This window comes from Colletotrichum chrysophilum, assembly GCF_026319265.1.
Source record: "Colletotrichum chrysophilum strain AFK26 chromosome Unknown scaffold_6, whole genome shotgun sequence".
In the NCBI taxonomy this organism is placed as follows: domain Eukaryota; kingdom Fungi; phylum Ascomycota; class Sordariomycetes; order Glomerellales; family Glomerellaceae; genus Colletotrichum; species Colletotrichum chrysophilum.
This window is the reverse complement of record NW_026517293.1, coordinates 217401-232377: the sequence shown is the minus strand read 5'-3', so window position 1 is coordinate 232377 and position 14977 is coordinate 217401. Positions and strand designations below refer to the sequence as shown.

Genomic DNA, 14977 nt, shown 5'->3' with positions numbered 1-14977 from the left:
ACGACCCGATGTAGCATATCATCCAGTGTGCTTAGCTGCCATCCCCTCAACCCAACGGTTTAAACACGCTCAAATGACTTGAGATGAACAAAGAAACCACAGCGAAGACACAGTTATGCTTAGTTGCCATGCACCAATGCCGAGCAAGAGGGGCGTTCCAAGCAGCTGCTTGTCAAGTCGTCTGGTTGTGGGGTTAGAGTTGCATCATCTCCGCACTTTGTCCAAGATCTGCCCCCCTGTTCATGAGCAGCAAAATCTCCGCCTCCACATTCCTTGCCCGACTTTCCTGTCTTGCCCTTCTCCAACATCGTGCAGCTCGCACTGACTCAGATGAGGGAGGCTGCGCGTGTAACTGCCGGACAACGGGTTCGAGGGGGCCCAAGATATGAGGAAGGAAAAGAAAACGTCCGCTCATTGTCCGCACCTCCAAATGCAATGGCACCGTGGAGCCCCACCTGCTCCGAAGCCGGACTTCTCTCCGCGATGGGTGTCGAGTGCCGGACAAGGGTCTTGGCCCCGATTGTGGGGAGAAAGAGAGGCAGAGAAACATTCTCTGCGGGGTAACATGGCCAAGACACAAACAAGATATTGGCTTGTTGCTGCTGTCTCCGATCCCCTACAAAGCTAGCCCGGCCCTTGACTCCGCGCGTGCGCCCATCACCATCTTACCGGCCGCCGCTAACAAGAGCCACCAACGGCCTGACGTCCCATTCAAACGTCATTGCGTTTCCACAGACGGAGACTGCCTGCAGTGTTTTGAGCAGGGTGCTTCTCACCCGGATGGATACGGAGCAGTTGAACCTGGCCGGTGACCGGGAGCATAAAGAGGAAGCTTCCCATCCCGCGTCCTCTGCTGCCGCCACGACCGACACCACTGCTGCTGCTGCTTCTTCTTCCGCCGCCGAGGGTTCCCGGTACGGCTTCTCCCAGTTCTTCGAAGGCATCGGCCTCTCCAGCAGCAACATCCCTTCCCTCCAGCAGATCGCCCTCTGGTTCCAGGCCGCCACCATGTCTCTCGTCAACGTGGACCTCAACGCCCTCGCCGTCGGCGGCGCGGGCTACCTCGCCTCCATCAACGCCGCCAACCTCTCCACCCCGGCCATCTCGCTGCTCGCCTACGAGCCGGCCTTCGCGGACGTCGTCGGCGCCAACGCCACCGCCCGCAAGATCGCCGACCTGCCCTGGCAGGCCTTCCACGAGGGCGGCATCTACAACAAGAAGGACAACTCGCTCTACATCTCCTCAAACTACCAGTCCCTCGCCGACAACATCAACATCACCGTCCTCTCCCTCGACGACCTCTCCATCACCAGCACCCAGCTCACCAACCTCGCCGAGGCCAACGGCGGCACCTCCTACTACCCGCCCGGCGCCGACACCTCCGCCACGCCGCCCATGCAGGTGTGGTGCGACGAGGGCGACTTCGCATCCTACTCCCAGCTGCTCGCCGTCGACGTCAACACGAACAAGTCGCAGCCGCTGCTCGTCGGCTTCAACGGGCGCAACTTCTCCTCCGTCAACGACGTGCGTCAGCACCCCGGCACGGGCGACCTGTGGTTCACCGACGCCGAGTACGGCCTGTTCCAGCACTTCCGTCCGGCCTCGCAGCTGCCGACGCAGGTGTACCGCTTCTCGCCCGCGACGGGCGCCGTGCAGGTCGTCGCGGACGGCTTCCGGCAGCCCAACGGGCTCGAGTTCTCGCCCGACTACAAGACGCTGTACGTCTCCGACACGGGCGCGCAGGAGTACACGGCGAACCTGACGGGCCCGGCGACCATCTACGCGTTCGACATTGTGGACGGCAAGCGGCTGGCCAACAAGCGCATGTTCGCGTATGCTGATTCTGGCTTCCCGGATGGTGTGCACACCGACACGGACGGCAATGTGTGGGCTGGCTGCGGCGACGGCGTGCACGTGTGGAACCCCGAGGGCGTGTTGCTGGGCAAGATCCACATTGGCGAGGTGTCGAACAACTTTGCGTTCGCGCCCGGCAAGGTGTTTGTGTTTTCCAACTACCGGCTGTGGGTTGTCGAGGGGATCAAGGCTCTCGGCCGGGAGGTCTGCAAGGATTTCGGCAAGGATGCTGATTCGAGGTGTAGTCAGTAGGAGAAGGTTGGGGTGCGGAGACTTTCCCGTGGGAGGGTGGTCTAGAAAAATGTTCCGACTAAGGTTATCTTAGACAGAACTTTAGAGTTTAATCTGACGACTGAAACGATGGGATGTTTCGTGCCAAGGCCGTCTCTTATTTGATTCACCTGCCCATCATGCGTGACTGTTGTCTTCGAGTCCAGAAGTTTTCGCCTAAATGATGAGAATGTCTCGCTGGTGCATAGCGAACCTGGTGATGATTCTTCTCGAAGCTCAACGTTGTTAGGGAAGTGCACCTCTTGGCAAAATCAAAGGAATTGCACTGGGGAAGTTGACTTCCGCACTTCTGAAGCCCCATGGGCTGTTGCCGTCCTCTCGCTGGAACCACTGCGACCGACTTCTCGGAAAGCGGACGTCGCTCTAGTTGCCAAGGCTGCCTCATGACTCCATGCAAGGTACCGGCGTGAACGTAACATCGCGGTAGCTTGGCATCTGCCAGCCAAGGAAACACACGTGGGATATTGGGGAAGCCCAAAGCCAGGATCGGCTTGAGTGGCTTCTTCAGTCAGTACAATTTGTCCCGGCGATTGCCATAGAGTCTCGGGCACTTGCCTCGGCAGGAGTTCTACAATGAGTAAATGCCAACGATCGGCGTACTTGAGCAAGCAAGTGATTCACGATCTGACTCTCTGCGCAGGTGTGCATGGTACTGGACACAAATGCTTTCAGGGTTTCGATTCGTTTGTCAAGCAGACCAGGTAATCCATCGTACACGAACCGTCCATGACAACTAGGTAGGTATGAGTTCCTTGGATAATCGACACCCGTCATCAACCAATCCAATGCCATCTCCTCCGACCTTTTGAGATTGACCCTTCCCAAGTGCCTCTGTGCGTATTCTCAAGTACCCGTACTAGTATCGCGTGATGTGGATTTCGATACGTAAACTGTCCTCGACCATCGCGACGGTGGAGCTCGAATCTGGAATAATTGCCAACCTCGTTCTTCAGAGCTGTCTCGCGACCAACAACATCGTACAGGCCGTCATAACGAATGCCAACGCTGCTCTCCATTGAAGAAAGAGCACACACACTACAAAGACAAGTTAGCAGTGGCTCCGCATGGATGAAAGAAGCTGTGTCCTGAGCCAGGAAGAAGGAAAAGGGGAGAACTTGCCCCCAATGTCTTGGACTGCGGACATTCTGTTTGCATGTTTGTGCTCTTTCCCATGAGCTGTTTCGGGGACTCGGCGGCAACCCTGAAGAGAACGATAAGGTAAGCTTCGAAGACGAGGAAAGAAAGCAGCGGAGTCGACTTACCAACATCGTGGACCCAGCAGCGCTTCCCATGATGCATCCCATCATGTCGCCGAGACATGTTCTGAGTTTGAATCTCCTCGGGCGGCCAACCCACGACCATGGGCCGATCAGATCAGAAGAAGGGACCGTTGATGTCCCATGCGAACGCATCGACCGCTCCAGGCGAAAGACGGGCCGTTGCGGTCGCGGCGAGGCGCGACGCCGACAAGAGGCGGGCTTCACATGAGGGAAGCCCGCCTCGAAGGAAATTCGTCGGCGAATCGACTCTCCGATATCTGCATATTGACGTGGCCCGCAGGCCTTATCAATGGGCTTCATGATCTCTCCAGTGATCGCGAGGTCACGGTAGCGGACGCCCTTTAACCATGTTGAGAGGAATCCTGATCTCTCCAGTGACCGCGGAGACACACAGAGACAATGGCGCGAAGGTTGAGCTCTCCTCCCCCATGGCGTGAAGGGTGAGCTGCCCACCCCCAATTAACCAAAACACAGAAAGTATGGCGGCCCGGAAAAGGACGAGCCCGGAAAAAGACGAGAACAATGTTGCTGAAATTGGCCCATTACCCCGTGGGGTGCAAGCCCAGAGGCAACGGGCCCTTGACGCGGGGGCTGCTACCGGGGCAGCCCCCGCAGGAATTGTTTGGTGTACTGATGTTTCCTGGATCTTTTCAAACTTTTTTGGTACTTTGTTGTTGAAACAAATTTGATGGCGGGATTCCCTTCATCGCAACAGCAGTACGTTGAATTTCAGATGCAATCTGGCATTTGATCTCCGTAATGAGAATTGATCTCAGCGCGCCGTTACCGATGGCCCTGCACACCAAACGGCAACGGGCCCATGACGCGGCAACTGCTATGCCAGAAAATTGGGGAAAGAGAGTTCGTCGAAATGAATCCGCAGGTTGCATTCGTCACCACAGTTCCTGAATATTGCGAACTTGGATCATGGGTACCAAGCCACCTCCTCTATCGTTGCCCCTCGAGAGGCCCATGTCGGAAAACATTTCGAATTCTGGTGATTCTCGTGGTTAGCTGATGATGACAGAAGAGGAGGGGGAGGGTGTCACAAACGCAGATTGCTTCATCACAGGCCGTGTAGAATCATCCAGCATGTATGTGTTTGGGCGGAAGTGAAGATGAGAAACGTATTCGAAAGGTGGTACTCAGTAGTGCTGTTATTGTTGTTGGCTGATTGTTCAAACCTTTGTTTGATCTCAACACTAAATTGTATAACTTGCCTTTGAGTGCAGCCTGTCTCATCATCGAGAACTTTTAAAAAGGTCTTGATGCGTGAATGCCGAGAGTTCGAAACATCCGTGCAGCTTGACCCCTTGGTATAAGTCGTTGATGAGAGCGTCTGCGAACTTTGCAAAGTCAGCTATGCATTGCCTGGCGGAAGCAACGCCGTCGACAAATGAGGAGACAGATGACGGAGGCATGGAGAACGTACCAAAATAGTTTGAATAGTCTTGAGGCATTACCGAAGGCTGTGAAATGCTACGAAGAGCCGTAAGGAGAGTCCTCGAATGAGGCGCAAGCGCTGCAGGTGATCAATCACCTCGCCTGCTGCCCATAGTCGCAAGTATTCCGCTAGTTCTTGTGGAAATTGTCTAAATCATTTTTTTCGCGAAGACCAGACGCTCCGGATTCGAGCTGGCAACGCACCGCCATTGAATCTCCTTGATGCGTTGCGTTTTGTCGAGAACCTGACGTTGCAGGGTGTGTAAAGTGCTGGCTTGGGCAAACGCGAGAGGGACCATAGGCGTCGTGAAGGTGCTCAAATTGTTTCCTAGCGTCAATCATAACGTCTGATGAGACGAAGCTGAGCCGGAAGCAACGTAAGAGCTGGCTTCATCAAGAGGCCTGACGCTCTGCTGAGACCCATCCAACTTCTTCTTGTACTCTTCAAGGTGTCGCTCCTCGATAATTCCAGCCTCTCACATTTTGTAATTTGATGACGTGAAGGCGTCCGTTCGTCCATCTGTATTCAAGGGCCCGCGGTATCCATAGATGCTAAAGTATGGGTGACAAGATCTCAGTCCTCAAGAGGTTAATTGAAGGCTTACTTGGAGGCCGAGAAGATAGTTAGAGCCCGACGCCTAGCCTTGATTGGGGACCTCCTTCTGAAGTCGAGCTACCTCCGCATGGAGCTCTGCATTTTTCTCATCGACTTCAACAGTCGCAGTGTAGAAAGGGCTTTCGCCCTTCCTAAATGGATAGGAGGGCCCGAGAAAATGACATGCCGGTGCCGATTCTGCCATGAGGCTTGTCTGTTTTGAGGCAAATCCATGCCCCGAGAGCAGAATGAGAGGCGAATGCGTTGTCCACCCATCCAGATGCCCCGGTAAGAACGGGGTCGAAAGGGCTTTGACCCAGACCAAAGGCAATTTTTGGACCCGGACCATCCAGGTTCCCTAGATGGCCGGGTGAAGAGAAGTTGCGCTCACGGCGAAGACAAAATAGGTTTCATTCCAATGTGATGTTGTGGTGTGTGTTGCCACGCATGAGCCGTAGACAGGTTTCGCCCTTGACGAGGACAGGAAGTATCCACGAGGCTCCCAACAGTCTAAGCCGTCTGGGTCAAGACCGACAGTCTCCCCAAATTTGGATCATCAATCTGTAGTCCCTGGTAAACAGGTGTGTTCAGTCTCTTCGACAAGCTCCTTGCACGCACTCTCGGAGGTTTCGACTCGGGGTTGTCGCTGCAGAGGTCTTGGAGGAAGGGTGAAAGGGGAGCTTGCCCTCTAGACGGCATCGTGAAATGTCGAAATACCGTTGCTTTCCACGTGGCGCGTTGTTTCTCGTGACCCCCAGTCTGGTCTAAGATTTCGGGATTGAGTGTGCTTGATCATGCTGGCTCTGGGGTGCGTCTGGGTGACTTGGTCAGCTGGGCGTTGCGTGAAAGCTTTGCGGCCTCTCGAAACTCGGGGCTGCCTTGCTTAGAAATGGCCGTAAGGAGATGTTGTTGTTGAAGTTTGCAAAAACGGGCGAACAAACGCAACTGCATGTTGCCCTTCCAGAAGGCAGTGTTGGCGACGCCCACATTCAGTCCAAGTCCTCGGCCTGAGTATTCAGGATGTGCTCTTCCATCTCTTCCTCGACTCTCCCTTGCTATTTGACAGACGAACAAGCGTGGCTGCATGTTGCCCTTCCAGAAGGAAATGTTGGCGACGTTCACATTCGAGGTGTGTTCTTTCATCTCTTGTCGCAGGTTTCGAGAAAGGACCGGACGGACAACCTGCAGCTGCATGTTGCCCGCCAGAGACTGTCTGCGCCAAGTCAGTAATAATGATTGAAGTCAGTGGTGAGCAAGCATACTTTGCAATAATAATATGTCATGAGAGCTTATCGGAAGAGCTGAGTTTGCTGCTGCAAATTCCTTGTCCGATATCATTAGTCCACCATGCCTATGCTCGGGGTTCCTTCGTTGTCCTGATTTGGCGCTGGCACTGAAGAAGTCTCTCGGTCATCTGGTCCACTGACAAGAGGGCTCAGGAAGACTCGCACCAGCTCGGATAGCAGGTCAAGACGGAGACAGGACCCAAAATGAATAACCTCTTGGCAACGTCCACATTCAGTCCAAGCCCTCGACCAATGCCACCGTGGAAGGACTGGTTCATGCGGACGGACGCGTAATCAGAGTATGCCGCACACGGATACTGGCCTGGCCTTTCCTAGCTTGAAATGCCTTCAACCGCCATCGAATGACATGACCGTCTGCGACCAACATCCAAACAGCAAATGGACTCTCGAGCTTTTGACCAGTACTTGGATAGTCGCCAGGATGCCTAATCCAGGCAGGCTCTCCGGAGAACACTGACCGATTCTGTTCAAGTCGCTCTTCCCGTCCGACAAAGCCCACGCACAGTTGAGCACGTCCCATGATCGCGTTCACAGTAGCCCCCTCTCCGCCGCCAAAGAAATAGAATCAGTACCGCAGATCATCGCGGGACACTCAGAAGGGTTCGATGTCGTTGCGTTGTCTGAAAATTCGAGGCAGTCAGAAGACAAAAGACATGCTGTCATCATCATCATCATCATCATCATCATCATCATCATCATCATGCCATCTCATGTGGGAGGCAGAGGACACGACATGCAGATCTGGTGTAGCGGGATGGCTCACTGTGCAGAAGCAATCTGCCGCAGGCGGAGTCATCAGGATGGGCCACCGAAGCAAGTAGAACGGGGCAGTGGGCGTAATGGACGGGACCACTGAAGCTGTTGTTTGAGAATGACTCTCCCCATGTTTGATGATTGAGAATTCGAAAGAATGGGCTTCGTGAGTTTGACCCTCGGAGATTGAACTGAATTGCAGCAAGAGGGGTCGCTGAGGTGCCTGGGATAGGAGACTGATCGTGGGCTGGGCGGATGAGCTAGGAGACGCAGTTCTTGCTCGTCTCGGCAGGGACCTTCGATTGGGCCCGAGTTGAAAGAGTTGAGATCGGAGTTTGCAATTGTTGGCTTGATGCTCCCACAGTGGAAGATCTGACAGGAGCCCTTGTGCTGGGTTGTCACGTCGAAAGATCTGAGTTGCGTCGACAGAGACCAAGCTGCTTGAGTTTCCATGCATGACCTCGCGCCGAAGCATCGAAATCTTCCAAAGAGCACATGAAACTGATTGCCACCTTGCTTTCTTTGGCTGATGCAATCTCGGCTCGCTCCATCACACCGGAGCAGGTCGCTCATCTTCGAATTGTTCAACCACTCTCAGGCAACAGAGACTTCATGCAATGAATAATTAGTGATCATGCTGAGTGACGTAGGGTCTTGGGGTTTGCAAACCTTGGTGTAGGGGAGGAAGCACGCTCATGAGATGCATATTGGGGATGGACAGCCTTGGCATGCTGTGGATGACCATGGTGGCTTGGTCGTGGTGCTTGAAGTCATGCGTCAACGTCATGGGCGACGAGACACATATGCTTCGCCAAGCAGACTCGATAGAGCCCAAGATCGTTCTTAAGTGCCAGCTGGGCTTGCAATGCAGTGGGAGCCTCAAGGAAGGATCGATGCGCGCATCGATCGGCCTGGATTGCAAATTGGGCGGACACTGACCAGGGATGTAGTGCTGGTTGGAGGTCATGGCGAGGAAGCATAGTGATGAAGCAGTACTTTGGAAGGCATGGAGGTCGAGGTCGGTTCCAATGTGCTGAAGGCATACGACCATACCCATTGGAAAGATCGGGATCCCGTCCGCTGTACCGTAGATGTGGCAGGAGCGAGGGTAACATGTGGGAGCCTGTGCCACGAGTTAGTCAATGACGATATCTCACGATGTTTGTCAGTTGAGGCCATGGTGTTGAGAGTCCTCGTCGCTGGCTTTGTTCAATTTCCAGCAAAACAGCGAAACACACCTGTCTTATGGTCCCGGGGGGAGGCACGTCCATCTAAAGAGAGCGGGAGACGGCCCGGTCTCTGAGACGAGCGGTCGCTCAATCAGGCAGAATTGGAATCTGGCATCGGTCGGATTCGGGACAGATCGATCAAAGGCTCAATCACAGGCCAGAAGCGAGTCACTGGTGTGGTCTTGAACAATCAGTGGGAGGGGGCTCCTTCGTCACAAAGGCCGAAGATCTGGTTGAAGCTGACCTGTGCGATTTGGTTTGTGCTCGCTTGAGCCAAGGGCGCACTCGCACGCACAAAAAAGAGAAACAAATTGAGTGCAAAATTTGCTGTCAAAGGGGGGGTGGATGGAAGCTCAAAGGAGGTTCAGCTGTGAACTGGAACAGACAGGCCTGCAAACCCTGAGATGTCCAGCACCTGCCAAACTGCCATCATAGAAACAACGCTTCTAAGATGCCCATAATCGCAATAGACAAGAAAAGGTAGGAGGAGGGAAAATGTGATACTTACTTCGTGTTGTCCCTGGTCTGTGGTGGTTGGTGGTTGGTGATGTGTGAAGAGGGCAGAAAGTGGTGGCTTGTTTGGTGGAATGTGAGAGATTGAATACGAGAGAATAGGTGAGGACGGGAAGACGCGTTTTGTGGCCCTCCTTCAACCTGTTTCTGAAAAGTAAACAGAGCGAGGTGAATCTTGCTGAGTCACATGCACGCTCGTTCTGGGTAGGCAAGCGGTCTCCTGAACGGCAGGCACGACCGAAGCTGGGTCAAGGAGAAGAAAGCTCAGCCATTGTACAGCACATCTTCACTTCAGATCACAGGTCATAGTTCATATAATTCCATTCCATGTCATCTTGGTCTGGACACACTCGGTAGGTAGATTCCCTGGGTAGACCAAATCCCATAAGACGGGGGATGGAACTGCTTGCCTACTCAGCGTGCGAGTGGCATTTCATCACCATCAAGATCTCCAAAGCTGCAAAATGCTGTCATCTCTGTCTCATGAGGCGTGCCATCAAACCCAACTTAAAAAACCCACGATCTGGAAAGCTCTTCCCCAAGCTCGCCATATGACACTCGGGTGGCTTTGAAAGCACGACAGGAACCGAGAACCATTCAACTGCTTCATCTGGCACGACTTTCTGCAATCAGTGAATAATGGAACACAAGTAGTTTCGCATTTGCATCCTCCCGATGAAAAACCTAGCCAGTCCCATGGAGCATTGCCATCACTCCCTTGCCAAACCTCCAATCCTCAACGCCGAGAAACACATGCGCGCTAGGTAGAATGTCGTCACATCCCGAACCTCCACAGTTCACGTAATCATCTCAATCGCTCATTTTACCTGGGGCCTTCTCCAGTGAAAGCGTTGCCTCCAGGTAAACGTACCGGAACGACGGCGCATGCGCGAGAGTCTCGTTTCACAGGTTGCATCGAAAGTCGCAGCCGTCTACAACGAACCCCTCTTCATTATCTGGAATTCGTACCGCTTTGGCCAGAGATGTTGCCTCCTAGTTGGCTTCGTCGTTGTCTTAGTATCCAGACAGGGGGCGATCTGCCACGTTCTAGGGCATCGAGACGTAGCTGCTCTCGTCGCAGAACTGGTCCCCGGGCAGACCCCTGATAAACCATTGTATCTTGAGTCTACCCAGGCTGAAGCGATCTTCAATTCTGTGCAGCGATTTCCAGCACGAAGAATCGTTGGGCTCGGGAAGCCATGGTCCAATGATTGTGGAACGACGTGAGACCGGGGACAATAACGGAGCGAAGCTCGACACCTGCTTTGGAAGGCTTTGTCCCATTGGATTGCACTGGGTGCAGATCACAGATCGTCCGCACGGAGAGGGAGAGGATTGATTTTTGCGTGTCAGGTGAACCCGGGCTTACTTTTATGATCCGGTCAATAGTGCCTCTCATTTCTTCTTTGTGGACCTTTAAAAAGCTTTTTTCAGACTCCGCCGACGGCTCAATACGCCGGCATCGACCCAGATGAGATCTTCCCGATCTGAGGCACTGATAAGCAGCTGCACTGTCAAATTCTGCAAAGCGTAGGTACAAGTTGAAGGCCCCCTTATAACATAAGTTCTGTGTTGAGCACTGGAAAGTTTCCATTCCTACCGCCCGCTTATGCGACGACTTTGCCTAACTCGATGTCTTTCATAGAAGCGAACAACTGGTGATCTATAATTAGGAGGTGCAAAGTGCCTGCCAGATGTAATGACTCCAACATCGACACGACCCTATGACAAAGTTACAAGCAGCCAGGGCTGAACCGCGTCTCAAGGACGTCACAGCGGCACTCAGACACATTATTCATACAGGACACGACAATCAACGCCCGCCTCACAGCCGTGTAGGAGCTGAACTTGAACCGACAAGCAGTCCGGGGTTGGCGAGAGAAGAGAGACCTCGTAGGGAAAATGGAGCAAATTCACGAACCCAGCAACGCGCAGAGACCGTCAGGGACAAAAGCGTAAACATGTAGTTACATCGACGTCAACCTCAAGAGTCCCCTTAAGCGGGTGTAAGTATCGCTCGATAACCAGGAGCAGTCGGCAAAGAGAATGCGGTGCTCAAGACGCTGCCAGGGAAGATTGAGAAGCTCCAGACGAAGTTGGCCGCGGGATTTCCCTCGACTGGGACAACCCGTTTGAATGAGATAAGGATTGTGCAGTTGTGAGAGAGCACTTTATCATCCACGAACCCGGATTCCTTCCAGAAGAACACCCCACCCCTCTACGTCATCAACCATCCCCAACTTCCGCCCCATCAGCAGCATAACCACACCCGTGGACACATCCCTCTCCTGCAGGGACCTCCCCTCCCCCTAACCGCCTCCAAAAAACAGGGCTGTCAAAGACCAAGAACAAGAACCAGATCCATCGTCTGGTGTGTGTGGCCCCCTCAATGCCATCAACCGCCCCGCTGCCCTTCCAGAATTCTACCGTTGAAAAAAAAAAAAAAAGCGGACAACTTCCGTCGCCTCCCGCCCCACTCCGGCCCCGAGCGCCGCACCGTCCATCTCGGCCGTCGCGTTTCACCACGGCACGGCCAAAAAGCGGGGCCTTCTGAAATGGAAAAATCTCTTCACTCGTTGTTCACATCTCCCTACGCAGACCGACCGTCTTTTTGCTTTGATCCAAAATTGGTTTCTGTAGAAAAGCCAAAGTTGCTCCATTCCGCCAAGACGCCATCGTCCCGGGTTCCCCTTCCAGCCCCCACGGGGTCATGCTGTGCGGATGCGGAATGGAAGGGCTTGGCGATGATGCGCGTCTCCATTTGGGGATTAGGGGATGGACCTTGCTATTTTCTGCTAGACTCCTTGCATCGTGTATTATGTCGCTCCGATGTGATGGGATGAAAAGTGTCATGCTCATTGACGTCTGTAGCGGATAAAACTCGGAATTGTATTGAATTCAAACGAGTTTGGGGATGGCTTCAGTTGGTGGAAAATAACAAACATTCAGCAGGTAATCTCAAAAGTCCGACATGTCCGCTCAGCGAGCCGTAGAAAGTTACAATGAGAGTATCACCAGGGTAATTAGATCAAGCGTTGCTTCATGAAGTGAATTAAGTACTGGGGTATCATTTTATATACAGAACCGCCCTCCTCTCTTGCTTTTCGACGTCCTCTTTTTTTTGTGAAAACCATAGCATAATGCGCCCAAGCCCGCGAGCGCCTCCCTGCGTAACAATTCTTTGTGATCATTAGACCTCGCATGGTTCTTTTGTTGCTGTTGTCCATGAAAGTCGTGTGTAGTTTTGTCCCGCAGTCCAATTGACCTGCTCCTGAGGTTTTTGTTTTATATATGCTCAGTCGAATCTCGGCCTGGCTCAAAGACATTTCGGCCGTTTGAGTGCCTGGCTCCGAAATCGTTCTGAGCGTATTTTCTGATGAATGAAAAAGGTGGTTGCGATGCTCTTAGTTCTGGACCTCCTCGGACGGGGGACCGGCGTAGTTCTTGCGACCCCAGGCGAAGTACCAGATACCGGAGATGAGGCAAGCGGCGACGAAGACGGCAGGGGCGTAGTTGATGGTGGTAGGAGTGACGGGGACGAAGGTGGGCATGCAGAACAGAGGCATGGCGAGGAGAGACCAGGCTGAGAGTTTGTTAGCAATGCATTCAACAGCAGATATTGGGACCAAACTCACCAAGAGCAACAACGTTGGCAAAGGCACCGAAAGCGCCGAGGTTGAAGTCCGCGCCGACCAAGTGGGTGCGGCCGCCGAACAAGCTGATGGCAATGGGGACGGCGTAGGAGGCGGTCAAGCAGATGACACCAACACCAGAGAAGGCGTTGAAGGCGGCGCTGGAACCGAAGTAGATGACACCGAGGATGATCTGGACAGCCATCGAGAGCATCATGGCGTTCAGGGGAACGTCGAGCTTGTGGTTGACCTCCTTCCACCAGCGGGAGCCGGGAATGGCACCGTCACGAGCAAAGGCCCAGGTGCAGCGGGAAGCGGCGGTGGTGCAGCCGATACCGCAGAGGACGGCGAGAACCATGAGGGGAAACAGGAGACCGAAAGCACCGCCAGAGTTGCCGATGGCCTCCTTGATGATGGTGGGGACGGGCTGGCCGGAAGCGAGGTTGATGAGCATGGTGATGTCGGGGAGGACGAAGACGAGGGGGATCAGGAAGAGGAGACCGGCGAGAGTGTTGAGGCAGACGGTGAAGACGAGAGCCTTAGGGACCTGCTTCGAGGGGTTCTTGACCTCTTCGCACATGCTTCAAAATGGTTAGCTGCGCAAGACCACGTATTACGATTTTAAAGGCGCAACTCACGAGATGACCATGCCCGTGGACGAGGTGGCGTATCCGGCGTGCAGAAGACCGACCATGAAAGACCAGCCCTCGGGCCAGCCAGAGTTGGCCTCGAAGTGGGTGAAGACGTATTTGGCATCATGGCGGCCGTTCTTGGCAATGACGAGGACGGAGATGATAATGGCGAAGACACCGGCAAAGGTCCAGAAAATGGCAGCGGTCTAGAATTTTCACAACGTTTAGTACACAATTCACAAATCACAGGAGATACGAGCAAATCTTTTTCTTACATCAAGGATAGGCAGCCAGCGGTTGCCGAGCGAGGAGACGGCGTTGCAAAGCAGAGTCAGACCCAGGAAAATGAGGAAAACCTGGTACGGCTCGCCGGCAAGGACACCAACACCGGGCTCCGATTCAAACACGTTGATGCACGCGACGAAGAAGAGCGCAGTTCCGAAGTTCACAGCGAGAGTGATGGTAATGTTTCCAACGACGTAGAGCCAGCCGCAAACCCAAGAGGCTGCGCGGCGCCATCTGGGAGAAGCGAGCATGAAGGCCTGGTAGTAGACACCTGCAGAGAAAGTGGTCAGCAACCGTGGAGACCGGGACGGGAACGGGCGCGCCGGCAAGCCACGCAAAAAATATCGGGGACTCGGCCGGGCGCCACGCGGGCGGAACGGAGCAAGCACAAAACAAAGAGTCGGTAAGTACCTCCGGCAGTAGGATAAACACTGGTGATTTCACCGAGCGACGCAGCGACACAGATGATGATCAGAGACACGCCGAGCCAACCCCAAATGATGTTGACGGGGCCACCGCCAGCAAGGGGGTAAAGCATCGTGGTAGCCAGACCGTAGGGAATGGACGCGAGAACGAAGGACATGAAGGCGACCTGGAGAGTCGAGCGGTTGCGCTCGAGCTCGGGCTTGTAACCCAGAGACTCGAGCATGTTGTCGGCGGCGCCATCGTCGGAGCGGGAGGGACGAGCAGTGAAGCCGTCCTTGACATCGCCCTTGGCAAAGCCGAGGTCGTGCTCACGAGCACCAGGGTCCTGGGAAACAAACTGCGACATGTTGATCGATTGGTCGAAGAGCCCTGAAGTTGACTTGACAATTATCGAATGGCAAGCCAGGAGGGCTCAGGGGCCGGTAGGAGGAAGGAAGAGAGAGAGAGAGGAAGGTTAAAGGAAGATGTGCCTGTGATTCAAAAAGACATGCGGCAGGTGGCGGTAGGACCCAAAAGCCTGAGAAGGGATGAATCTTAATTTGGGGGGAAGTGATCGACCAGATGGTGGTTTGGCTTGAGGTGTTCCAAGACCGAGGGAACGGGAGGATGAAGAGTTTAAAAGGATGGAAGAAAAGAAAAGAGGCAAAAAACAGGCAAGGGTCTGTCGAAGAGACAAGACAGAGACACGCAGACAGGCTGAGAGGCCCGGCAGGGAAGGACTCGATTGAGTTGAGGCA

The 14977-nt window shown here is 53.9% G+C and overlaps 2 protein-coding genes across 2 annotated transcripts; one reads left to right on the top strand and one right to left on the bottom strand.

Annotated features, from left to right (window-relative positions):
• Positions 1-780: 780 nt before the first annotated feature.
• COL26b_001381 (uncharacterized protein) lies at positions 781-2106 on the top strand (the record flags this gene model as incomplete). Its single annotated transcript, XM_053174332.1, has 1 exon — positions 781-2106. The coding sequence occupies one exon, from the start codon at positions 781-783 to the stop codon at positions 2104-2106; it is 1326 nt and encodes a 441-aa protein (XP_053041642.1).
• A 10563-nt stretch (positions 2107-12669) lies between these two features.
• On the bottom strand, positions 12670-14586 carry COL26b_001380 (uncharacterized protein; the record flags this gene model as incomplete). Its single annotated transcript, XM_053174331.1, has 5 exons — positions 12670-12848; positions 12901-13478; positions 13536-13735; positions 13805-14085; positions 14226-14586. 5 exons carry the CDS (start codon positions 14584-14586, stop codon positions 12670-12672), a joined length of 1599 nt encoding a protein of 532 aa, XP_053041641.1.
• Between the last annotated feature and the right edge of the window lie 391 nt (positions 14587-14977).